The sequence below is a fragment of the Suillus subalutaceus genome (assembly GCF_016647625.1).
Source record: "Suillus subalutaceus strain FC151 chromosome Unknown DFJ58scaffold_54, whole genome shotgun sequence".
In the NCBI taxonomy this organism is placed as follows: domain Eukaryota; kingdom Fungi; phylum Basidiomycota; class Agaricomycetes; order Boletales; family Suillaceae; genus Suillus; species Suillus subalutaceus.
In genome coordinates this window covers 69,752-95,590 of record NW_024540303.1, presented here as the reverse complement: position 1 = coordinate 95,590, position 25,839 = coordinate 69,752, and the positions used below count along the sequence as shown (strand labels likewise).

At 48.3% G+C, this 25,839-nt stretch overlaps 7 protein-coding genes across 7 annotated transcripts; 4 read left to right on the top strand and 3 right to left on the bottom strand.

Moving 5' to 3' along the window:
• Positions 1 to 5,691: 5,691 nt before the first annotated feature.
• DFJ58DRAFT_728038 (uncharacterized protein) lies at positions 5,692 to 6,902 on the top strand (the record flags this gene model as incomplete). The annotated part of the gene is made up of 3 exons (XM_041385545.1): positions 5,692 to 5,823; positions 5,870 to 5,957; positions 6,004 to 6,902. The coding sequence occupies 3 exons, from the start codon at positions 5,692 to 5,694 to the stop codon at positions 6,900 to 6,902; spliced, it is 1,119 nt and encodes a 372-aa protein (XP_041243833.1).
• A 553-nt stretch (positions 6,903 to 7,455) lies between these two features.
• Positions 7,456 to 9,640, bottom strand: DFJ58DRAFT_387317 (general substrate transporter). Its single transcript, XM_041380152.1, has 3 exons — positions 9,197 to 9,640; positions 8,851 to 9,146; positions 7,456 to 8,799 (listed from the first exon to the last, which is right to left on the bottom strand). Exons 1-3 carry the CDS (start codon positions 9,427 to 9,429, stop codon positions 7,658 to 7,660), a joined length of 1,671 nt encoding a protein of 556 aa, XP_041243832.1. The 5' UTR covers positions 9,430 to 9,640; the 3' UTR covers positions 7,456 to 7,657.
• A 2,620-nt stretch (positions 9,641 to 12,260) lies between these two features.
• DFJ58DRAFT_788893 (general substrate transporter) lies at positions 12,261 to 14,197 on the bottom strand. Its single transcript, XM_041390178.1, has 5 exons — positions 14,141 to 14,197; positions 14,112 to 14,113; positions 13,822 to 14,090; positions 13,476 to 13,771; positions 12,261 to 13,424 (listed from the first exon to the last, which is right to left on the bottom strand). The coding sequence occupies exons 3-5, from the start codon at positions 14,052 to 14,054 to the stop codon at positions 12,274 to 12,276; spliced, it is 1,680 nt and encodes a 559-aa protein (XP_041243831.1). The 5' UTR covers positions 14,055 to 14,090; positions 14,112 to 14,113; positions 14,141 to 14,197; the 3' UTR covers positions 12,261 to 12,273.
• A 1,790-nt stretch (positions 14,198 to 15,987) lies between these two features.
• On the top strand, positions 15,988 to 18,738 carry DFJ58DRAFT_788890 (thiamine diphosphate-binding protein). Its single transcript, XM_041390177.1, has 9 exons — positions 15,988 to 16,110; positions 16,181 to 16,317; positions 16,370 to 16,462; positions 16,515 to 16,991; positions 17,042 to 17,332; positions 17,377 to 17,621; positions 17,674 to 18,129; positions 18,178 to 18,307; positions 18,364 to 18,738. The coding sequence occupies exons 1-9, from the start codon at positions 16,061 to 16,063 to the stop codon at positions 18,396 to 18,398; spliced, it is 1,914 nt and encodes a 637-aa protein (XP_041243830.1). The 5' UTR covers positions 15,988 to 16,060; the 3' UTR covers positions 18,399 to 18,738.
• Positions 18,739 to 18,837: 99 nt separating this feature from the next.
• DFJ58DRAFT_703431 (uncharacterized protein) lies at positions 18,838 to 21,173 on the top strand (the record flags this gene model as incomplete). The annotated part of the gene is made up of 4 exons (XM_041383654.1): positions 18,838 to 19,239; positions 19,291 to 19,532; positions 19,586 to 20,539; positions 20,586 to 21,173. Exons 1-4 carry the CDS (start codon positions 19,185 to 19,187, stop codon positions 21,171 to 21,173), a joined length of 1,839 nt encoding a protein of 612 aa, XP_041243829.1. The 5' UTR covers positions 18,838 to 19,184.
• Positions 21,027 to 22,752, bottom strand: DFJ58DRAFT_387244 (cell cycle checkpoint). Its single transcript, XM_041380151.1, has 7 exons — positions 22,658 to 22,752; positions 22,493 to 22,607; positions 22,098 to 22,440; positions 21,873 to 22,047; positions 21,666 to 21,821; positions 21,471 to 21,613; positions 21,027 to 21,408 (listed from the first exon to the last, which is right to left on the bottom strand). Exons 1-6 carry the CDS (start codon positions 22,698 to 22,700, stop codon positions 21,504 to 21,506), a joined length of 942 nt encoding a protein of 313 aa, XP_041243828.1. The 5' UTR covers positions 22,701 to 22,752; the 3' UTR covers positions 21,027 to 21,408; positions 21,471 to 21,503.
• Positions 22,753 to 22,804: 52 nt separating this feature from the next.
• DFJ58DRAFT_788874 (beta-tubulin 2) lies at positions 22,805 to 25,752 on the top strand. Its single transcript, XM_041390176.1, is given in 19 exon segments — positions 22,805 to 22,900; positions 23,031 to 23,135; positions 23,263 to 23,310; positions 23,330 to 23,359; positions 23,409 to 23,496; positions 23,625 to 23,770; positions 23,822 to 23,872; positions 23,925 to 23,945; positions 23,996 to 24,072; positions 24,121 to 24,181; positions 24,233 to 24,294; positions 24,346 to 24,388; positions 24,437 to 24,525; positions 24,590 to 24,622; positions 24,676 to 24,727; positions 24,832 to 24,878; positions 24,926 to 25,153; positions 25,258 to 25,541; positions 25,594 to 25,752. 18 exon segments carry the CDS (start codon positions 22,874 to 22,876, stop codon positions 25,331 to 25,333), a joined length of 1,284 nt encoding a protein of 427 aa, XP_041243827.1. The 5' UTR covers positions 22,805 to 22,873; the 3' UTR covers positions 25,334 to 25,541; positions 25,594 to 25,752.
• Positions 25,753 to 25,839: the final 87 nt, after the last annotated feature.

Below are 25,839 nucleotides of genomic sequence, written 5' to 3'. Positions count from 1 at the left end.
TATATATGCCGTAATAATTTGGAATTTATTGTTCTCCATAGATTCTACAATGTTCAATTCAGGGTAGATAAGCGTCGGCAACGTTTCGCCCAACTGATAAGCGTCCGCTGACTCCTACAACACCGAGAAGGGCGGTCCTTCTTCAATGTACACCTCCAGAATTCTCGCATCACGCAATCCATTTAATCCGCATCATGTCACCATCCGAATCATCAATCTTTTGGCTCGGCTATTCCCGATTGGTTTGTTCCACATTCTGCTTCCGCTTCCCTCCACTCCATCCTGGCATGATGCGTTGCCGTCGCATTCTCTACATCCTACATTCAAATCTCCTCCTGATTCTTCCGTCTTGCCAAGTGGACATCCTCAAAATGCCGATCACAAGCACTCATAGACGCCGTCGGTAATCAATCTTGTCGGCGCATGATGGCGCACGGTCTCAAGGCCAGCTTCCTTTGACCGTTCGTCCTCCCATTCGCCCGAAATTTACATAATAGGCACAATTGACCATGTGCAACTTGACATGGACTCGGACATGTCATTGTTTCGCTTTGTTCATTGAATAAATCTTTCTTTGATGCTCGTTACGTACATCAAAAGTTACTACGACTATCGACATCTTCACGGCCGAAATGCCACTACTTGCCGCATCTCAGAATCCGAAACATGGCGATACAATCGGATCCCCCTTGATCTTAACATATCGCGGTATTCATACTAATCAAAGTCTATTAGCCATCCATCGCGAACGCTTCATTCGTAGCGACTTAGGGGTTTCCGTGAAAGTGGAACAGTTGGGAAATTCCAATGGCTGGAAATATTTATTTCAACTAGTCCTTACATGGGTTCTTCCTCCGAAGACCTTGGCAGCGCACTAGCCCAGGGAAAGTCATTCTAGACCTTGGCAGCGCACTGGCCCAGGACGACCTTCTCAGTCACCCGACGCCGACTCACACTACTATCACTAGTATGGCACCGCAAAGTTACTCTGCCTGTCGATCCCTGTTCCAAAACTCCTTTTTCGTATTGCGACCACATGGTGCTCACTGTCACAATGCCACACATCAAATTTGCATCGATTTTATGTGTATCCCTCCATCAATTATTGATCGAGCTACCCGCGAAAGTTGCGCTCGCTCTCGACCACCGTTCCTGAATACTTCTTCCGCACCGTTTGATGCGGTATATCAAAACATCTATAGAGTCCGCGGTAGACAATGTTACAAGTCGTTTCAAACGCATAAATCTCTCTCAGATGCCACGATAGTCGTGGGTTTTCACGGTACTACCGATCGACGAGGCGAACGTGCACGGTCGTTGGAATGGAGGACTAGCGAATACTGCCTGCGGCATTGACATATCTGGCCCGGCTGCACGTTACACACAGCCCCGTTCTATAACCCAACCAAGAAGCCTGGGATTGTTTAATGAAATTCCGGCAGTTTGGGATACCTTGATCAAGAAGTATTGATGCACCGCCTTTTTCATCAACGATCGCGAGAACATCAGAGAACATATTATCAGGTCGACACAATATCACTGGAAATAGGAATTTCTTTGTAGCGTGTATGCAGCATCACGCGACCCAATTTCCGAGGTACGATCTGATACATCCCACCATGCTTTGTGAGGCAGTGCGACCACGTCCCCTACAAGTGGTAGGATCGACGAACGAAGCATTCCCTCCATTCTCTCGCGTACCTGGGGTTATCCTACACGCGGACCTTGCCGTAATTAATGAGTAGGCCTTCGATCCCCGGCGGCTATCGAGGATGATGGTTGCACAGGACGAGCAAAGTGGGACAAGTTACACGAACAGAATGATATCATTGTACCATTGTTACGCCTCATCAAGAAATCATTCTGATTCCCTAAAACTAGTATGGATATTTTGGCCTCCTCGCAACCACCAGCGGTGACGATGTGTAATTCTCAGTATGCGGGTGTTTAATGGAACCCGCCCTGAAACGTGCCTTGCGAGAGTTGGCCACGCGCCCTTCAAGGGTGATACTCATTCATATCGCGTTTCTGCATTCTAGTATTCTAGACGTGCTCGGTGCACCGCATGTGGTGTGCATTGTTATTTCGGACGTACAACACGAGGAGGATCGATGGTTTGGCTGCCATCCGCCGACGTTGCTGTGCACGCTGTGGGACGCTGTGTCAACCTCCAATTAGCGCTGGATCGGGATTTAAAAATAGTGCCGCCGTGGGGGGTCGTTCATAAGTATTGTGGCTTTTTGCAAGAGAAGGTACAGCCTCCATAATAAGAATATTCGACCTGAGCTATGGTCACCGTTCCGCTGATGGTAGAACCCCGGTGCTTAGAAAACCCAGATTCCAAACAGGAATACTAGTAAGCGGGCAAGTTGAGTCAGCCTGTCATCAGCCTGAGTCAGTACGAACTTGGGACATCATGCTGACAAGCCAAGTCAGCCGTGCGAGGCGCAAGCCAGAATTGACTCGGAAAATGTAGCCCATAACCAGCGGCATTCAGGGGCGCAGCCCAAACCTGAGATGGCAGCTCACTCAGTAGCGATAATAAACTTTGATTAAGGGCGTTGATTCGTTGCTGCGAATACTACCATCGCTCAGTCCGGGCTCTCCGGGGAAGGAATACCACCTGAGGCTGGTCTCCGAGTCAACCTCAAGCCTGCGATCAGAGTTATCTGTGTAAAAGCGCCCTATGTTTTGGATTATCGGTGCCGTTAGTGTGCCATAGTGAGTGTTCCTGGCACTCACTAGATCTTTTCACACCGAAGGATAATAATAGTGCTTACATCACTTATCAGACTGAACTGGTATGTCACGAAGCTCCAACGTTGCAATGGGGCACAAATGCTTCCGCCCCTGGAGATAGGAGATGCCGGCGAATGTGAGAGCAGAAATGAGGGAACCACCGACACGAAGAAGACGACTCGGATCAATTGAAGATTTTCACGTGAATCCCCCATACGTGCGCTACCGGACGTTACCAATTTATTGCCAAGGCCATCTGTGACAATTGTGCGCTTTCTCCACACACCTGGAGCGCACTCACGCCCATCGTTGGTACAGCGGCATATCGCGAAGTGTAAAGAACCCTAAGCTCGAAGGATCGTAAGGATGGTGGATCATAATGCAGCGATCCTGATCGCCGCAGAGATAATTATTTTCCTAAATTGAAAACAAAACAGTACTAGTGAGAACAGTGAGAAGTTCAGGAGATAACGATTAACTTGGGTGTAGGTCGTTGTTCCTGACCGGGGTTTTAGGCTGCGAAATTAACCTGAACTTTTCCGTAGAAGAGATGCTCTGTAATCACGCCTCATTTGCGCTCGGTCACGGCATGTTCCTTGCACATGGGTTCATGAAGAGGGCTGAAACGCCGTTGAGTGAATTGTTTTTTTCAGATAGACCTTTATCAGCTTACCACAACTGTCTAGCGTCAACCACAATGTCATTTTTTGAGCTAGTCCAGAACAACATGCCAAACAAGCGCACTGGCCCCGCCTGTACGACGGTTATCAATGAGCATAAGGTTGACAGGAGCAATTAACGCTCGCACCGCATGGATTCCATCATTTTGCGCTCGCTGGCTGTTTGAAAAACAGAGGCGATCACCGAGCTTGATACCGTGACTACATTGGTCTCGGGCTGATTGTTCTTCAGGATATTTAGGTTTGTGTTCCTAGATCATGTCTAGAGGCAATATGTCTAGGCTTGCATGTTAGACCGGCGGCGGCGTGATCGATATCGATCATCAGTCGAGAATACTCACTGAGACCCTAAAGTAGGATGGCAGAATATCTAGTCGACTTGTAACCATGAATCTACTCCTAGTTGGACTGAAGAATCATATTGATGTGCATGTTTAGTAAAAATACAATCGTCTAACGGGCTAAAGTTTCTACCAGGTTATAAACGATGCTGCTCGAGAGCATCTGTTCATATGTGCAAGCAGCTGGACACGATCAAATCGTATCACGATGGACTGATCATGGATTCATTGGCAGTTTTCCATTTCCGACCACACACACTAGGGTTAGGGTTAGGACATCAAACCAGCAAAAAATAAGGCCCACCCAGCCAGAGTGGCCGTGGTGGGACAGGAAAATATTGAGACAGTGCATGAGCCGAAGCTCACACAAACTGCAGGTACCCTCTGAGGACAGGGTCGCCGTGCTATGAAAGGTCCCTACAGCCCAAGAACCTGAGACATGAAGAGGCCCGTGCCATCAAGGTAAGTATGAGGAATTAGATCTATGAGTGGTTGAGTTTTATATTGGGCTGATTGCGCACGGACCATCGGGTGGTAGCGAAACGTAACGAGGGCATTTGGCAAGCTTCGGCCAATTGCGTTCTCACAAGGCTCGGCACTGAGCGCGCCGCTCAGCAAAATATATAGAACCGTGATGAAGCATCATATATATAGTTCAAACTCATCAGCGGGAAGCAAGTACGCACGTATCTTTGTCCTAGTGGTGTTGCTAACTTATTCTGGAGTACTCAGAGCTGGTACTATCACAGCTGATGCAGCCTAATTCGTGGTCAAAAATGTGCAAAGCATGCTAACTCAGGCTATCTCAAAATAACCAAACAGTGGTGAGTGACCGAAGTGATGTATCCAGGAATCAGTACTATTATTCAGGATGAATTTTCTAGTTGTGTGGTGACCATCAGTGTGCTGAACGAATGCGCTTGGCTAGATGTCGGTCGCGTCAAGGATCCCAGGGAAGCAGTCACAGCATTGATTTTCAAGTTCGTGAGTATGCGATATCTTAACGGGTCACATGGCATTTTTCAACTCACTGTAACACCGACTACATAGCTTCTCGCGCTTACCGCCCAGCTGCCCTCTCACATATGAAGGAGGATGAATTTACGCAACTCGGGACAAGGGCCATCTATTCTTCCCCAGACGAACTGCGGTATGAAACTACTTGCTAATGATGCATGACTCCCCGATAGTGAGGGTGAGTCAGTGCTTCGTTACTACATGCACGATTTCAAAACCAAGCCCCGAGGGTCGCAAATAGAGTCGGGAGCCTCAATGAGACATGCATTGCGCGGTATGATACGAGTTATTGGCCAGCCGTTGGATCAGGCGCAGAGGCTCTCAATATGTCGTGTTCTTTCAGAGCGAGCGACGTTACTTACTATTTCCTCCAACTCCTGGACTTCTCTTACCATCGAACGTATTCCTATCCATAACATAGTCATCTGTTCAGGACTCCAGACTATCTCCAGTGGACGCCGGATTGTCGGTGGATCTGAACAATGCAAGCGTCACACATGGTAGATGAGTATGAAGAGTACATTCTTGATCAGCTTCGCTCCAACTTTTTCCCACATTTGAAAGGGATCTTTTTGCAACCTTTTTTGTGGCTTCCTTTGTTCGATTGGCCATGGGCCGCGGTGGATATCTCTGCGCTACCAATGCTTCTCATGCTTCCGTGCCAGGATCAGTGAAAGGCTTGAAACGATGATTGTAAGTCATGCTTGGCGTCCTCCAATGCTGTCGCTCACATGCTACGGCCGTACTGGGAAATCAAATACAATTATACCTAGACACATCGATTGGATGCTTTGTTGCGAATAACAAAGTGCTTTACATGATCGCAGATGATCCAGACTGACGTATAAAGGCACGTCGTTCACCTTGCTCCAACGCGCATTTCTGCAATATCCAAACAGCTCTCCTCGTTCACGATGATCCCATTCGCATCGGCGTGTCTGGTGACCGCATTCGACTGTAACATTGGTTACAATTACACTTTGGAGAACCACTTTGACGTTACTACCATGGATGAAGAGCTAGCATCATTTAAGCCCCCGGACAATGTAAGCTGGATGATCTGTGTTTGAATGATGTCCTTATATTTTGCAGCTTTACGATGCCGTGGCTCGTGCCTGGGATTCACGTAATTGCCCACATACTCAGGATTTTTGTCAGAAACGACCTCGTTACCTCGCTGGTGTCATGGAAAGTTCACCTTCTGATATGGGAATAACATGGGACAGACCTTGGCTATCGCCTTCGTCGTTCGTCTTACGAAGAGAGACGTGGTGCTGTGTCTGTAAGACCAAGTGAAGTTAACTCCCTGCGCTCCTACCCCCTGTCTCTGGACTGTGAGGATTTTCCAGCGCCACAATCACCGTCTATATCCTTGTATAGCCATGTCGGTAATAGCACAGCTTCCGACGGACCAATTGTTACCCAGTGCGACGATCATCCATCTGATGCCGACGACGAGATGGATGACTGTGGTTACTCAACAGATGGTACAATGTCATGGCAGCCGCATGGCGTCACACAGGATTCACCAACGCATTCGGCTTCGGCTTCTCTTAGTTCCGTGTCATGGTCCGACGGTTCAGAGGATGGCTATGCCTCTTCTATCCCCGACGTAGAAAGCGATGACGGTTATGATAATATCAACAGTCCCCCTCCATGTACTCCAACTTCTTCGAATGTCAGGGTTTTGGGCACCCGGACTGTGATTACAAAAAAAAGACGGAATGCATCAGCTCCGCCCGGGGGTAGCACCAAAAGGCGAAAATACCTCAGAGACGAGCAGAAAGCTACAACTCGCAAGCCATATTTCTCGTCCGGTACTTTCACGCCCACTTATGGAACCGATGATTCTGAATATGAGCCATTGGCATCTGTCAAAGGAAGGAGTCCCGATGGACCCAAACAGACATTATTTCCCTGCTTACTTGACGGCTGCAGGCAGGTCTGTTACAGTGCTACCGACCTTGCACGTCACCGGCAGTGTCTTAGACATCGTGCTCCTGAATATTCATGCTTGGGTTGCCGACACCCGTTCACTCGCCCTGATGCTTTGAAGAGGCATCTGAATGGAAAGCCTGCCTGCAAACAGGCGCATCGAGCGGCTCTGGTTGCTAGCAAGGCATAGGGGATTTTTGATTGTTTTATCGGCTACTAATTACATTGGAAGTCCTTCCTCGATCTCTGGTGTTACAAGCATCGAACACGTCTGCCGGTGAATCTACTTCGTCTATGATTCGATGCTTGTTGTAACTAATATTAAATACAAACTACATAATCTTTGATCACATGTATGCACAACGTAACGACAAAACGAAACACAAACTAATATTTGTGATGTGTGGAGGTCTTGTATGAAGCCGTTAGAAGGAAACAATCGATGATAGGAGAGAGATCTACCTTAAGTGCTTCAAACAACTCTGATGAAAGAGAAGACATGTTCGTGTAGAGATGCAAGTAACTCTTGAAAGCTTGGAAGTTCCATTCCGAAATGGCTTTTCGTAACATCGGTTTCTACACATGAAAACGAAAGGGGAGAACAAGGATCCCTCTGGGCAATAGATGGAATGCCAACGAATTCCGCAAGCTTCGATAGAGCGACCTCTGACCGTTCTCGTATGGACAACTTTGGAGGAAGGATGTCGGATCGTGTACGAGGCGCAAGTCAAGCTAGATCACCAATGCAATATATAAGCTAGTTCTTCATCCTACAGGTGCAACAATCAACAAGGTACATATTCGCTGAGTCAGAGGTACGAACAGGGCACCGGAGGCCCTTAGAATAGATCGTAATTCCCTACATAGAGCCTGTTCTGAAAGGACACAAATTGGAAAAAAAATAAGGTACATACACAGACTTTTAACTGCCGCAACGCGCTGCATTCATATGATAAGAGGATTTTCCCACTTTGAATTCGGAAGGGTATGACCCTGCGCTGGCGCTTCCTCCAACCTCACCTCCTCCGAAATATCCTTGCGACTATTCGTCAGAGGGGCATCGATGGCTTTAAGCTTCTCCACGGGGACAGCACGGCGCTTCCCAATAAAGATCCTGCCCCCAGGCGCATCTTCCAACGAGCGAACAATGATATCCTTCTCGAACAGATATTTGATGTCTTCCAGTGGATACCCAGTCGTCTCGGGTATGAAGACATATACCCATGCTGCCATTATAAATGAAGCAACGCCGAACACGAGATAAGTCCCATAGGTTATGCGGTCCAGCATGATGGGCGTGATTTGGGCGATGACGTAGGTGAATAGCCAGGTAACCGCAGTTGCGAGGGACATGGCGGCCGTACGGAGATGGCCTGGGGCAACTTCAGAGCCAAGGACAAGGGGAGTAAAACCCCAGCCTATGCAGAAGAAGACGCCAAAGAGATATATGGCGACGATGGAAACGTACGTCCCTGGCACAATGCCCTGGTTGGGGTGAGCGCCAGAGTACCCGCCAATCCATAGCATCATTGTGCCCTGCGCCAAACCACCATAAATCAGGGACCTCTTCCTACCCCAACTTTCGATGATGAAGGCAAGAGTTATCAATGTCATGATGAATTTGACGACACCATATATGCCAGTAGCAAATAGCGTTGAAGAAATAGATGAGAAACCGAGTCCGGCAAATATTTCAGGGGCATAGTAATTAATTGCGTTCGTGCCAGACCACTGCTGGAAGAATGTGGCGAGAGATGGGATGATGCAGCGCAGAAATATGATTTTCGACTCTCCCATCTTGCGGAATTGTGTGAGCAGCGGCAGTCTGTGCTTCCCGATGAAATCAGCGCGAATCTCGCTGAGAGTCAGCACGACGGCATCATCATCCTGATCCTTCCTCGCAATATATGCGAGGGCTGCGGCCGCTTCCTCGTAGCGGCCGTGTTCCACAAGCCAACGGGGAGACTCGGGTTGGAAAAGCATAAAAAACAGCAAGAGTGCCCCAGGTATAATCTGGGCGATAAAGGGCAACCGCCACTGCATCTGTCCTGGTGAGATATTGAGAGAAACGCTGTAGTTGACCCAAACTATACACTATCGATCAGGTAAATTGTCACAGGTCTGGAAGTGACACCCACAAGCCAGCATATTTCCAAGTCCCACGGCAACCTCGATGCAGCCGGTGCATCGACCACGTATGGCTCTCGGGGCACATTCGGATACGTACGTTGGCACCAAAGCTGACATCAAACCCACTCCCATGCCCCCGAAGAAACGTGAGAAATACAAAACTTTCAATGCGACAGCCGGGGACGATCCAATTCCAGCTGTTGACTGGATGATGCTTCCAATGAGGTAGATGACTGCCGAAGCTAATAGAACAGGCTTTCTCCCAAATCTACTTCCAAAGTAACTCGAAAATAACGCCCCGAAGCTAAATATATGAGTCTAATTGTGGTAAGCGGGAAACTGAACTGCACTCACAATCCACCCCCTTGCAGGACCGAAACTATATTCGCGCTCGTGCTAGCACGTGCAGAGGCTGATTCCGATAGCAAACCAAAATATTCTTGGAACGATGGCAATGCGATCACACCGCCTATTAGACCAATCTCCCAACCAAAGCAGACGTATCCCGTGGTCGCTGAGAATGCAAGAAAGTAGGCATTGCGGTACTGAATGATATCCTGGAGTTCCCTTTTCACAGTTGCAGCCATATAGAGCAGAGAGCGTAATGTCGTGAACAGGAAGGTGAATGGTTGTCTTAAGGGGATGCGAGCTTAGCGAACCCCATTTGGACACTAGCTGTGCGCGGTATTACTACCTGAGTTGCGGACTGTCCGGACACGCAAAGTCGACAACTATGGTTAGCTTCGCCACAACTTTTCGAAAGACCTTGTGGTAACCATGCCTTACGCATAATTAGACTATTTGAAGCCGAATAAAACTTCATTTGAGCTCCCAATAACAGTCCTTGTGGTCACTCAAACCCCGAAATTTGGCCGGTCATTAAAATAGCACCTACAGCACAATCGACACCTTTGAGATGATGATTCTGGCATTCACAATGAGAAATATATCAAATTCGACCCTGAAAATTTAATAACTCTCACCGCGCTCGAAAAGACCCAGGCGAAGCACTCCGTTGTCAGACCATGACAATTCCGAAAATGAAGTCAATGCCTTGAAGTCCAGATTCCGTGCACTAAGTCCTGAAGAACTTCTTGCACCGGACATTGATGCAAATTTCTAATGGTGGATTATCGTCAGAAAGAGCAAATATCCGACGATAAGCTGTTGAAGAATAGCCCCTATTTTGCGACAGTTTAAAACCCAATTTTTCTGAGCTCGACAGCATCAGAGACAGAATCAAATGTAGATGACTCAGATAGGCAACTGCACGGGTACTGCCAGGTACGGGTTGGAGTTCTGAGATCCGTACCACTGCTTCTCATATGGTAATTTGTTTGGCGCTGAGTCTGCTGATACTTACACATCGGAGGTTTGGACATTGCAAAATTTCACTCAAAAGCAGACATAGACCTGGCCTGGAACGCTCTAGAGCGCTCTAGATTGCATTTCGAATGTAATTTCATTAGTGGCAAAATGTGGTAAAATGTTAAAACCCCCGCTGTGTTACGCTTCGGCACCTAGCCACTCCCAAATGTACCCTCTGGCTTCTCTGGCATCCGCACGTTGAGCATAGTCGCAATGCTGCGCTCAAAAGGTATGTTTTGAAAAATCTATGTATGTGCGTACATTATTTACAAGACTAATCACTTCCTAGTTGATGTTTGTTCTCGACGCGGCACTAGTTTCAGAATTGATTTCGTGGTGGCCGCCTTCGTCGACGCAGATGGCTGCGTCTTCGTGAGTGAAACCATGAAGTAGTACGGGCATGGTAAAGCCAAATGTCATTGGATCTCCTTGTTGCTCCCAAGTTTCGGTGTTCCATAGCTTCGTCGTTCCGTCATATGAACCTGTGGCCGGCACTGTTCCATCGGGAGAAAAATACAGCGAGTAGATCTTACCGGATTGGGCTTTGATGAGTTGGGTTAGTGATTCTCCAGTTTCTCTGTGCCAGACGATGACCTGTCCATCTCTATAACCGCTTACTACTATGAATTTACTATGAATTGCCCATCTCGTGAGACAGCCAATCTCCACACCTCATTGCGATGCTCCCTAATCTTCTTCAACACAACACCTGCCTCCAAGTCCCACAGACGAAGCGTCTTGTCGTCCGAGGCTGTAACCGTCCGCCGTTTATCGGGGAAAACTGCGACTGCCAATATGCGGTCTTCATGACCTCACGTCTGACTCCTGTCTTCAAAGCTTCTAGAATGTATCCCAATGCTCGAATCTGACTATCCTAGAGGTTGATGGTGTTGAGCACGGTTGAGGGATTGTGAGTATTTTTTTCTAAGCTGCAGAGGTGCGTGTATCGTGCGTTTTTATGCTGCTTTACGACGCTGACCTAGTACCTTGTTCCATAGACACCCAAGATACGAGGCCGTTCGTTATCACCATTCCATTCTCCCTACTGTCATACCTGCCTTCCTCGACTGCATCGTGTACATGCGTCCGACTCATGTCTCCACAACTTCCAGAACGTATCCCCTCCCATTCAGTGGTGATAATGCATTTGCTAGTTCCCGGCCCTCGAAAATTATCTATCCTACATAGATTGCCGCGTAAATATCATTTTTTCTCGTATCGAGCAGTTTCTCCAACACTTCATCATGTAACTTGTCCGAGTACACTTATCTCACTGCAAATATCATCTCCTCATCTCGTCGATTTCCAAGATCTTCCCGTGCACCCACAACCTTGCTTACAGCACTTTAGGCTTTCGAATTTGACTGAAAGCTCCCCACCTCCTCTACCGCTTCCACCACTTCTATGACCTCCAACCCAATTATTATTCCTACCTATTTTGTATACAGTACCCGGGGGGTTGCCCGTGCAGTTGCCTTGTGCTCGCAGACAACTATCTTATCCTACCTATGCTTCATTTTTTGTCTCTTCTTTTCATTTACTAATTTTCTGTTTGATGTGTTTCTTTCTTTGCGTCTTTTTTGTTTGTCGTTCGCAGGTTGCTTCTTTTTTTTTTTTGATTCCAATTTATATCCTTTGCAGAGTTGTACTCTTTATAAGACACTACTTTCTAGTCTAAGGGACCCCCAATGTCCCGTTTTGCATCTCCGAGTGCGTGAATGCCCCGATGTGAAGCGTACTCCCCGATGCTAATAGTGACTTTTGCCTGCTCTTAACTGCCTTGAGTGATCAAACACCTTGTCCTAAGGACGAGGACCTACTTATTTCTCCTTATTTTACACAAAGTCAAAAAAGTCATGTTAAGGATGAACTAAGGGACTCGACGTCTTCCTGACGACTGCAAGTAACTCTTGAGAAGCTTGGAAGTTCTAATCCGAAAGGTGGCAAGTCAAGCTAGATAACCAATACAATACATAAGCTAGTTCTTCATCCTACAGGTGTGTAATAAAAAACAAGGTACATACACAGACTCATCTAACTGCCGCAATATCAATGCACTGCGTTCATATGATAAGAGGATCTTCCCACTTTTGTGAACTTGAATTCCGAAGGGAATGACTCTGCGGGGATACTCCCTCCAACCTCAACTCATCCGAAATATCCTTGGGACTATTCGTCGGAAGGGTATCGATGGCTCTAAGCTCCTCCACGAGGACAGCACGGCGCTTCCCAATAAAGATCCTGCCCCCAGGCGCATCTTCCAACGAGCGAATAATGATGTCCTTCTCGAACAGATATTTGATGTCTTCCAGTGGATACCCAGTCGTCTCGGGTATGAAGACATATACCCACGCTGCCATTATAAATGAAGCAACGCCGAACACGAGATAAGTCCCGTAGGTTATGTGGTCCAGCATAATAGGCGTGATTTGGGCGATGACGTAGGTGAACAGCCAGGTAACCGCAGTTGCGAGGGACATGGCGGCCGTACGGAGATGGCCTGGGGCAACTTCAGAGCCAAGGACAAGGGGAGTAAAACCCCAGCCTAAGGAGAAGAAGACACCGAAGAGATATATGGCGACGATGGAAACGTACGTCCCTGGCACAATGCCCTGGTTGGGGTGAGCGCCAGAGTACCCGCCAATCCATAGCATCATTGTGCCCTGCGCCAGACCACCATAAATCAGGGTCCTCTTCCGACCCCAACTTTCGATGACGAAAGCAAGAGTTATCAATGTCACGACGAATTTGACGACACCATATATGCCAGTAGCAAATAGCGTTGAAGAAGTAGATGAGATACCGAGGCCGGCAAATATTTCAGGGGCATAGTAATTAATTGCGTTCGTCCCAGACCACTGCTGGAAGAATGTGGCGAGAGATGGGATGATGCAGCGCAGAAATATGATTTTCGACTCTCCCATCTTGCGGAATTGTGTGAGCAACGGCAGTTTGTGCTTCCCGATGAAATCGGCGCGAATCTCATTGAGAGTCAGCACGACAGCATCATCATCCTGATCCTTCCTTGCAATATATGCGAGGGCTGCAGCCGCTTCCTCGTAGTTGCCGCGTTCTACAAGCCAACGGGGAGACTCGGGTTGGAAAAGCATAAAAAACAGGAAGAGTGCCCCAGGTATAATCTGGGCGATAAAGGGCAACCGCCACTGCATCTGTCCTGGTGAGATATTGAGAGAAACGCTGTAGTTGACCCAAACTATACACTATCGATCAGGTAAATTGTCACAGGTCTGGAAGTGACACCCACAAGCCAGCATATTTCCAAGTCCCACAGCAACCTCGATGCAGCCGGTGCATCGACCACGTATGGCTCTCGGGGCACATTCGGATACGTACGTTGGCACCATAGCTGACATCAAACCCACTCCCATGCCACCCAAGAAACGGGAGAAATACAAAACTTGCAATCCGACAGCCGGGGACGATCCAATTCCAGCTGTTGACTGGATGATGCTCCCAATGAGGTAGATGACTGCCGAAGCTAATAGAACAGGCTTTCTCCCAAATCTACTTCCAAAGTAACTCGAAAATAACGCCCCGAAGCTAAATATATGAGTCTAATTGTGGTAAGCGGGAAACTGAACTGCACTCACAATCCGCCTGCTTGCAGAACCGAAACTATATTCGCGCTCAAGTTGGCGCGTGCAGAGGCTGATTCCGATAGTAGACCGAAATATTCTTCAAATGATGGCAATGCGATCACGCCGCCTATTAGACCGATGTCCCAACCAAAGCAGACGTATCCCGTGGTCGCTGAGAATGCAAGAAAGTAGGCATTACGGTATTGAATGATATCCTGGAGTTCCCTTTTCAAAGTCGTAGCCATATAGAGCAGAGAGCGTAACGTCGTGAACAGGAGGGTTAGCGTATCTCACCTAAAGGAGAGTGTGCAATGCCCCATCCATGGTGTGCATGGTTGTCTTAAGTGGACCCCAGCTTCGGACTAGCAAACCCCATTTGGACACTAGCGTGCGGTATTACTGGCTAGTTGGAGAAGCGATATTTCTCGAGAAGGTTACCACTGGCAGCAGCTAGTAGCTGCTGCCAGGAGCATCCAAAGACTCGTACTAGCTGGATTTGGTAGCATAGTATTGAGGAACACCTGTCTTCCTCCTGTGAGGAAAGATTGGTAGTTGCGCAAGAGGCTTAGCTTTGACAATTCACTGCCAAGGCTACTTAACTACTGTCAAGCGCTCAGTGCTCACTGCTCACCGCTATGATCCCTTGCGCCTCACTGGCAGTTCCCCAAGGTGATTGATCGGAAGCGGATATAAGCGTGAACTAGAATAAATGCAGCAGCACCGGCATCACGTAATACGCCACTTGTCCACATGTTGAAACGCGCCAACACAAACTTGCGAGTGCAATTGCATGTACAACCGAGTTCTTCTTTGCAGCATGCCCAGTCGATTCGGACTCGGAACTCGGTAATGGACATAATCATCGCCTCATCACATCCCTGGGATCCGAATGACATTAAATGGCAACGACCGCCTTCCTTCTTTGGGAGGTCAATAGCAATAGGAGATTGAGACACGCCCAGTCAGACACCGTGCAGAATTTTGCCTTCTGGCTCTTATTGTTTCGGGTGATAGGATGCCTGAAGTTTGGATTGATCTACAAGTCGTGAGACATGGGATTTTTCCAACATTTGAAAAAGGCGCATCCACATCTCTTTAGCAACTTGGATTCGCACATGTGTGGCGCCACGGCCAGCCTAAGCCTGATCAGGCTCATTGTTAATTATAGCTTACAGGTTCGGCCTGAATAACCCCCGACGAATTTCGAAGGTTTAGTACATCCGCTGGTGGAGGGCGTACAACCCAATAGGTCGGCTCGTATGATGAGTGCTTGTAAGTTTGAGGGATCGTGTCGAGATTCTAACTCTAGTCATACCAATGACCATCATGCGCGCTCATCAAACAATCCTGAAATCGGATCCAGTCCAGTGTACCGGTTTTATGATCGACTCGAAACTCTCTCCAAGTTTCAGGCAAGTCCAAACAACGCATGCTGTGTATTGAGTGATCCAAGTAGGTTGGTAATTCGACGTGACCATCTCATTCACTTCTTCCACTCTCGGGAAGGTGCAGCTATGGTCTAGCAGGTAAGCATGCGGTAGGCGAGGATATTGAACCACCTTGTTGCCTTCCGAGTGCAGACAAGATCGACATAGTTGACGTTGACATTGGTGAGCAGCGGAGATAGGACTCCGGGGGGGGGGTGGACGTTTCACTTGACCATAATTAGATCGACCACAATCATTCGTCAGGGGCACCGCCCCCACCGGGTTCCTGCATCGTTAGCCTTTCGTGTCATAGCCTCCGATAAACGCGCGCGGGGAAAGTTACGTAGTAACCATCCCAGGCCGAATACAAAGAACGTGCCTAATATACCTACACAAAGCGTCAGGATTCGTTCGTTCCACAGGAAGGCGGATACGAGACTCACAGAACTTTCGCCGATACTCATGAATCTGCGACAACCCTCACATGATTGGGAAGATCTGCACTAATCTAAATGTGAACGTACTCACGGTAGTGTAGTTCTCTCATCCAAGGGACGTATAATGAAGCAGTGCTGTGAGCAAATGGCCTAGTAACCAGTGACCTTGCACTCCGGGACTAGCTGAGTACTAGTGCGCTCTCGCTTGTGAAAGCTTTCGAACGTTTCCTTTCGTTGCATGTTGGTCTCATGTGAGTTGCTCGCTACCAGTGCGGCCCGCGGAAATGCAAGTTCACACGCTCACCTTGATAAAGGTAAGGATCGAATGGATCAAGTCCATCATCACACCACAATTACTTAGACCTCCGAAGCACCTGATCTCCCAAAATGCCCGGCACAGAGAGCGCGTTCCCAATTGATCTCAAGCAGTACAGAAAGTCAGTGTTCTCTTCTTGTCGCATTAAATTTGGAATATGTGCTCAATCGGGGTTTTTATGATGCGATAAGATTGACCCTTGACCCCTCCAAGCCCCAGTTGACTGCAGAGCAGAGATCGACTCTTCTGCACAACATCCAGCTTCTCCGTGATGCCCTCGTGCTCTTCACTGCAACAGGCGCTGCTCGGGGAGTGAGCGGGCACACTGGTTTGTGGCCTTGATCTCCGATAGCTTGCTTCTCGCTTACCGTTCGCATCAGGTGGAGCTTATGACACTATTCCGGAGGTGTGCATTCTCCTCAGCTTGTTCGAGGCGTCGGAGAAATACCTCCCCATCGTCTTCGACGAGGCAGGTATGCAAATGAGTATATGCATATTTTGGACTCGACCTAACAATATATTAAGGTCACCGTGTCGCGACTCAATACCTCCTCGCTGCTCTCGATGGGCACATCCCCCCTGAGCACCTTCTTCACTACCGTGAAGCCAACTCAAAGTTACCTGGTCACCCCGAACTGGGTTTGACACCTGGTGTCAAGTTCTCCTCTGGCCGTCTTGGTCACATGTGGCCCATGGTGAACGGTGTCGCCATGGCCAACAAGGAGAAAGTTGTCTTCTGTTTGGGTTCCGATGGTTCCCAGCAGGAGGGTAACGATGCCGAGGCTGCCAGATTGGCTGTCGCGCAGAACTTGAACGTTAAGTTGTTGATCGATGACAATGACGTCACTATCGCCGGACACCCATCTCAGTACCTCAAGGGCTACGACGTCAGTAAGACTCTTGAGGGTCACGGTCTCAAGGTCTACACTGTTCAGGGCGAGGACATCGACGCCCTGTGGACCGCCATCGCTGCGATTGTCACCTACGATGGTCCTGCTGCTGGTAAGCCCGTCGATTTCCCAGCGTAACTTGAGTTTTGATCATGGCTCTAGTCGTTGCCAAGCGTCTTATGGCGCCAGGTGTTGCTGACATTGAGGGTAGCACTCACGGGCACGATGTTATCCCTGTGAAGGCCGCCATCAAATACCTCACCGCGCGGGGATACCCCGCTTCAACGTCGGAGGGTATCCTCAACAACATTAAGCCTTCGAGCGCGCCATACTTATACATTGGCTCCACCAAGGAAGTTGGCGCAAACCGTGTTGTCTTTGGTGAAGCTGTCAACTTGGTACTGGACAAGCTTAGCAAGGAAGAGGCTGCCGAAAGAGTCATGGTGATCGACAGTGAGTTCATCGATAAATTTAGGAACTTAGCTCATTTCAAAAAGGTGATCTCGAGGGTTCCACTGGCCTCAAGGTTATCCACCAAAAGCACCCTGAGGTGTTCGTTCCATCCGGTATCATGGAACGTGGAAACTTCTCGACAGCTGCTGGTTTCGGTTTCGACGCGAACAAGTTCGGTGTCTTCTCAACCTTCTCCGCTTTCCTTGAGATGGTTATCTCTGAGGTCACCATGGCCCGGCTGAACAACTGCAATGTTCTTAGTCACTTCTCGCACTCTGGTGTTGATGAGGTGTGTGAATTATCGGTGTTAGATCTGAGGCTTGGGCTCACTTTGTCAATAGATGGCCGACAACACCTGCCACTTTGGTGTCAACTCCTTCTTCGCCGACAATGGTCTCTCTGATGTTCAGTCGTGGCTGTACTTCCCTGCCGACCCATTGCAGATGGTGGCTGTCATCCAGCGCGTCTTCTTCGAGCGTGGTCTCCGCTTCGTCTTCTCCACGCGTTCGAAGGTGCCTTACATCCTCAAGGAGGACGGTACCAAATTCTTCGGTGACGGCTACAAGTTTGTGCCTGGCAAGGACGAGACGATCGTCGAGGGCAAGGCTGGATACGTTGTCTCTTTCGGTGAGATGCTCTACCGCTCGTGGGATGCTGTCCTGCGCTGCCGCCAGGAGGGCCTGGATGTTGGCTTGATCAACAAGCCTACGCTCAACTTGGTCGACGAACAAACGCTCAGGAAGATTGGCTCAAGCCCCTTCGTGCTGGTCGTTGAGTCACTGAACCAGAAGACCGGGGTATGTATCCATTCGTGTGCGATAGACCCACACTAACTGCTCTTCCAGCTTGGTTCGAAGATGGGTACTTGGCTCATCGAGCGCCAGCTCACACCGAAGTACGGCTACATGGGTACGATCAAGGAAGGCTGTGGTGGTCTGTCCGAGCAAATTCCTTACCAAAACCTTGACCCTCAATGTTTGTGTTATTCTTGAATTTGGTGCTGACTGATGTTAATTGTAACGTTCCCACAGCGATCATTATGAAGATCAAGCAGTTGTCCAACTAGAAAATGGAATATATAATATAGAGAAGGCTTTTCAAAAACACAATATTACTGTAATGCAATTGCAATTTGTACTGTTACCTTGTAGAACCATGCCATAGCGAATACGAATTCTTGATCGTATTAAGCACCTATGGAGAAAAAGATGAGTGGATTTTTCAAATGAACACCGAGTCAAATGATAAGTCAGAGAACCGAGTTTCGACACCAGTCATCAATAGATGACTTTGAGACGGCACTTCCTAATTGCATTCGGTTACAGATCATCGTAGAATGGTGAAATAGATTCTAAGCAGTGAAATCATGGTACACTCACCTCTACAATCGATAGGATAGCATTGGGAGCAATAAAAAGTTGGACAGCATTTAAGGTTTCAATTTAAGCTCCGATTGAATAAAACAGGAAAAGCATTTGTCGCCTAACCGCTTTCTCACGACCACAGCCGAGCGTCTCAGGGGATAAGCTGTTAGCAACTGCTAACAAGAAACTCTCCATTAACTAGCTACAAAGACTAACGTTCATCAGCGGTGAGCTCTACATCCTTTATCACCAAAGATTCATCCTCTATTTTCCTACGTTTTTCTCATTTTTAAGAACATTTTTGAGGCACGCAATAGGCGATGTCCTTGTCCAGATTACTGTTTTATCTTGGATAACTACTTTCTAGCGTGTTGGGTTATGTCGTATATTCGGTCTTTGTTGCAGGGATATCCTCTTTGCAATCTTCCATCTTTAACTTATGCTTCCTTTATGTCTCAACGCCGCTCACATATCTCCAGAAATTCTCAATGGAGAACACCATGGGGAACATGCCAGTCGAATCGGCTTCTGCTATTGTGCAGGGTACAATTTTTATCATCTGTATTTTATTCTTTGCTAACCCTTGACATACAGCCGTAGACCCTAATGAGCCTCCCCCTAAGCGCAAACCTGGACGACCCAAAGGAAGTGGGAAAAAACAGCCTCCAGATCCCGCCATCATCAGCGAAAAGATCAAGCGTCCGGTAGGCCGTCCTCGTAAAGATGGTTTGCCTGCCGGATCTGTCGGCGCTCGGAAAGCAAATCAGCAGCGACGATCGAGTGTAAAGCTGAGTGCGGATGCGCCACAACTTCCGCCTGGTGTACCATTCCCTGGGGTGCGTGTTCCACTTTGTCCAAGGTTTTCAAAGCACTGATCGTTTGTCGGCAGGCATATTACCCACAACACCCCGGCATCCCACCTCCATGGCAAGGATTCACCCCTCAAGCCCCACAAGCCACACCCCCCATTACAAATGGCAATTCAGCCCCGAACGCTCAACATCCTTCCATAGACCCCAACCTTAATCGTGATGAATGGGCGGAACTTTCGTGTACGAAGCCTAATGTGCTTATGCAGGCCCTCTTAGGAGCTATCGCCGCACCCAATCCCATCGCCAGCGGAGGACCTACTGTCGAAGAAGCTTTCAGGTCCCACCTCGCTTCACTCATGCCATCCCAAAACCAGAACAAAGATGCGCATTCCATTCCTTCTCTATATTCGGTTCTTAGGACTTTGTGGCTTCCTTCGTCTCCATCTTATTTATCATTGATTGCACCCCGGACGACTGCCCGAGTCACACACTCCGAGCATCGATTCTTGTATTGGGATCCGTTACCTCTCGTTCTTGCCGGCATTCATTGCACCGCGTGTGGGAGTACTCTCCAAAACCGAGGCCGCATTCGAAGCGGCCCAGTCAAGGTTTACGATCTTGACAAACCCTTCTTCATCATCGGATGCGAGTACGCATGTAAAAGTATATCATGTATCGCTAGCACGACTCCTGAAGGACGCAAATTCGCCAGCACGGACGCATCTGTTATGCAGGGACTTCCCGTGAGGCTGAGAGAAGAGTTTCCAGCGCGGCTGTTACAGGGTGACGCCGATCTGGGCCCTGGAGCCAATGTTTGGAATTGGCATGCTGTCGGAGTCTCCAAAATGCTTTGGAACATGGTGAAAGCCTGCCTTAAAGTCGGGATTCCCAAAGACAACATTCTCAATATCATCAACGCCGTCCAGAACCCGCCTGCTGACGAGAAAAGGGACCAAGATCAGGAATTTGATGTTGACGATAGTGGTGTGGGTGCTGATATCTTTCGTCGAGAAATCGACAACAACAACCAAGTATGCATCTACCCGCCTTCTGCCTCTTGTCTGCTAATAGCGCAAGCAGGACGCTATAGGCGAGTTCAGTGATGCATGGAAGGCAGACTCTAGTGCCCCAGAGCCCGGTCCATCAACCCAGATTCATCCCGCTATGCCTCAACCCTCGTCATCTACTCTTGGTAGTGCTACGCCTGATCATCCTACTGCATCAGTGTCCACGCCCGTGCAGTCGCAGCCGCAACCTCCTCAGCCTCAACCTCAGGCACAGGCACAAGCTCCGCCGCAGGTACAACAGTTTACTTTCGGACAGCCAGGCCCGTATGTATCGTATGCCTATCCCGGGTACTCATATTACCCTCAGCACCCCCAAAGTCAAAATCCTCCGCCTCCACCAGTTTCTCAGCCGCATACGCCAAGTGAGCAAAATGGACTTAAACGAGCGTATGGTTATGGTGAGACCAGTAGTGAAGTTGCGATCCTAGAGCCTTCGCAAAAACGAACTCGACACTGTTGTAAGTGCGGTTCGCAGGACTGCAAGGGCAAAGGTGGACGCACTTTTTGTATGAATGCGTGTCAGGATTGTGGGAAGATAGATTGCAAAGGCCGGAACAGCAGGCGTCCGGACAAGGTGTGCTCGGAAGCGTGGAATTAGGTATAGGGGCGTGCTGGTATCGCGGGTCGTGCAACACGAAGACTTCTGGGAAGCGTGATGTTCTGTATTACTCACATTGCATGTTACATGCCATTGTGTTAGTTTCTTCATTTGGTATCCCTCTGTAGCCTCTGCCCATGCCCAAAATTATAACATTATTGTTCCGGAAAATTGTCGGAGCCGGTGATAAGGGAGTTAATATCGGTCGATAAATGGATATCAAGCGGACGAAGATCTACACCGTTAAACGCGTTATCATCTGGTCAGCTACCTTTGAGATCGTCAGATTGCGGACACGCTCACCACAGTGGAAGGAATTGTCCTTGAGAATTACTCGTCGCCATCGATGACGGTCGGAATATAGTACGTGAGGACGCCTCCTGCGTCAGCTATTTCGCCGATATAGACGTACAAGATAGCACAGTGATTGTGACATAAACCTGTATGGACAAAAGTGTTGATGAGATGGAACGTGCAAATGGGAATACATACACAAGATTGTGGTGGCAGATACAACATGGCTGTTTAAAAACTTGAGAAAGCTCCGGATGGAGACGAGCACGCAAAACATTTTGTCGGGGTCGGGCTTATTCAGCAAGATGTCTTCTGCATCGTCGTCTTCGTCGTTCTGGGCTATCCCATGTTTGGCTGAGGAGAGTTATAAAATATGTCGTCAGCAGAGCGGACCGCGTTGCTCACCTATTGACGGGTTACCGCATTTGACCCATTGTGTCTCAAGTTTCACGGTGTCGGTGTTGATGGATAATTGAAGGATGCCACTGTTGTTCGCACGTAATGCAAGCACGTCCGAAAGTGGACGTAGTCTCTCCACTATGGTACGGAGTTTTAGTAGAGGGGGGAGTAGGACATGAACCTGATGTGCGTTAGCTTCCGCGGTATGCAGGAAATAAAACGAGCACCTACCTCTGGGTCTGGACACCGTGGTTCGTGGAGTTTATCACTTTCCGCTGGCCGCATCACGTCTATACGTACATCATGTGTAACGCGGACTTTGCGTCCTGACCTGGACATCCCGTACATCTCGAAGCTCAACACGGCCTGTTCGTTTTTCTTAGCAAGCTTCATGACGACTTCATCAGCGTCGTACGAAGGAAGGATAGCAGCTGCTACAGAGGACGATGATGCTGATGAAGAAGACGATCGAAGAGCTGATAACAGTGCTTCTGCAGACAGTGTCAGGGTTATTGCATTGTCTGCATTGGATTGGATTCGGTATGATGTGAACATGGTGTCGACCTTTACGACGCTATCCGTGAAGATGAGATGCATGCGGTAGAAGGACACCGGATTCAGCTTACGACCAGACTTGAATCCCACCCTCGTTCGCATCATCGTTGCAAATGACGTGCATCTCGGTTTCGGTGAACTTCATGATACATTTTTTCTGCAATTTTTCCACCGCTTGTATGAGACCTAAAAGTGATTCAGAAAGACCGGAACATGTGGTCCATACAATTACTGACGATAGAAAACTGGGACATTCTCTATGGTAGCTCTGAAACGCATAATGGACGTTGGTGGTAGAACGCGACGCGTAAATGGGACACGGTCACATGGGGTGCTCTATTAAGTATGTTCGGCAATCCCCGAGCGTAACCCCTCGAATCATAGTGCTACTTACTGGTTGTGGTTCAACTTGTGAACCGTCTTGGTCATCGATCTCTTTTCGTCTTTCCATCATGTCTCGAGAGATAGTGAACATTCAAGTAGGTTCATAAGCATCTGTCCCGCGATTGTTGTTCTGACTTGCAATTCTGTTGATTTAGGTCGGGCAGGTGAATCGTTGTGATGCTTGTAGTCTGGGTTCAGGGTTGTTCATGAAAAATAACATCGCAGGCAGGAAACCAAGTTGGAGAGGCCTTTTGGAGGATGCTCTTAGCGGAGCATGGCCTCGACGATGCTGGGGTGAGCAGCTCCTTTGAAGCTCAGGACTCAGCCCACGTAGATATCAGCTGACATGGCGGCATCATATATCTAGATGTACAAAGGCAATGATCCCTCAACAAATTGCACGAGTCCGTCATCATAACGCTACTCACCGCCTTCTTCTGATCTCTGTCGTTCACAGGCAGGCGTATACTTTACACAAGTGGACTCTAGTGGACCTACCAAGTATGTTCCCGCGAAGCGTTCAGGTGGATCTCGAATCCGGGGTCTGCAATCGCGTCAGTTTGACCGAATTCAGTTTTTACACGAGGTTCTGATTTTTTATAGCTTCGTTCGGGGCCGCTGGGTCAGCTATTTCGTCCAGATACGTACTTCACTAGCGACTCAGGGGCTGGAAATAACTGGGCAAAAGGATGTAAGTTTTGCGTTTCTTTGTACTTCATGATCTGATAATATATCGTAACACTAGCTTAGATTACACCGAAGGTGCGGAGATATCGCTACCATCCGCTTCCTGAGATGCCTGATGAGTCCGAAATTCAGGGGCCGAGTTGATTGACGGCATCTTGGATATTGTTCGAAGACAGTCCGAGGCTACAGAGGCATTGCAAGGATTCCAGATAATTCACTCACTCGGAGGTGGTACTGGCGCTGGTCTGGGTTCCCTGCTTCTCTCAAAGCTGCGGGAGGTCTGCCCTGGTAATATTGCCCGGTCTACGTGTACACTGACCTATGAATAGGAATATCCCGATCGAATGCTTTCTACGTTTTCGATTCTTCCTGCACCCAATGTCAGTGGCTGACGTCTCCCAGGTGAGGCTGATGACTGATATTAATTTGCAGGTCTCCGAGACTGTTGTTGAAGTAAGATATGGCTTCCATTCTCTGGCTGATTTGTCGCTGATCAGCGTCAGCCATATAATTCCCTTCTTTCTGTACATCAACTAGTCGATAACTGCGATCTTACCATCTGTATCGACAACGAGGCCTTGTGAGAATTTCCCGATCTGTTTGGCGAGCTAAACCCTAATGAAATCAGGTATGACATAGCCGTCCGCACTCTTAAAATCAAAAGCCCTGCATACAAAGATTTGAACGAAGTAAGCCTCATTTATTTACATCCGTGTGCCATTGTTCAATTTCTATCGCAGCTCATAGCCAAGGTCATGTGTGGTGTCAGCACGAGTCTGAGGTTTCCTGGTCAGCTCAACGGGTAAGCAATCCCCGATGGATGAGTGTCTAGTCCTTCCAACAATTTCCTCAGTGATCTTCGGAAACTTGGGATGAACCTTGTTCCCTTCCCTCGTGTGAGTTTTTCGCAGTGCTTCTTCACTTTGTCTGACTCCATGCTCCAGCTCCATTTTCTGATGCCGAGTTTTGCTCCATTCTACGATCCAAAAGCTCGGACTTTCCAGAGACTCTCTGTTCCCGAACTCACCTCATCGTGAGTTTAACAATCGATGGCAGTCGATTTTCGCTCATTGAGCTGCAGCCTGTTTGACAAAAAGAATCTTTCTGGTTGCTTCGGATCCTCGATTTGGGTATGTCATATGAAGCACAAGTATAAACGGCTCACTAAAATTTGTAACCCCAGTCGGTACCTGACTGCTGCTTGTATCTTCCGAGGCAAGGTGTCGTCACATGAGGTACGCTGATTGTACATGTTTGTGAATTTGTCATGTGATTCTTTTCCATAGGCAGAGGTATGATGTAGTACTATGATGAAATCGCACTACTGACGTTTGTGCAGAACTCGGTCATGCAGCTGCAACGGAAGAATTCGAATCTCTTTGTGGAGTACGCAAAAGTTCTGGTCTGGCAGAGGCTTCATTGACACATTTCAGGTGGATTCCGGACAACGTGTCCGTTTCGCTTTGCTCTGTGCCCCCCGTGGGCCAACCTCAGGCAGCGGTAGCCCTTGCAAATTCAACCTGTATTCAGGAACTCTTCAAACGCAACCTTGACCAGTTTGCCCTTATGTTCAAGCGCCGCGCGTTCTTGCATTGGTACACTGGGGAGGGTATGGATGTGATGGAGTTCTCTGAGGCAGAGAGTAACACTCAGGATCTAATGTGCTGTACGCATCTGTACCGTCGTACGTCACTGATTATTGTATTTTCTAAATACAGATCAGAATATCAACAGGTAATATTATTTGTTTCTTGTGATAGGACAGCTGGTTGACTATGTATCCACAGTATCAAGAAGCTACGGTGGAAGAGGAAGAAGCTGAAGCCGAGAGCGAGCAATAATACAGGCTGAACACCGCGACTTGGGTTGTCTTTCTTTCGTCGTTATCGTCCTATTTTCAGCATGGATCTACTTTTGCAGCCTATTTTTATTTATGCACGGAGATCCTATTCGGATCGGATCGTTTTCCATGAATCACGGCTGATACTTACGGGTCCTGATGCTTGTTTCTGCAGCTCTATCCTATCCTCATCTGAGTGTCAATTTTTGGTACGTTTTCAGTTCTCGTGAGCGTCAAAACTGTTGAGTGCTTGCGCTTCAGATGTTATTATTAGAATCACGAGGCTCTGGCATGAGAATATTGCAATGTTCTGGGTGCGACATTTTGCGTACATGTCCAACTTTGTATTCTGCTACTTCTCACACACAGCAATATCTTACTGATGGATGCCGAATAACTCGTAGCGTCGTTGCTCATACAGCCTCCATCTTGCATTCCATCAGCGCTCGCTGTAATGTGTGGGTATTATTGGCGTCATGCCGTGTACCTCTGAACACCGGTTATGTC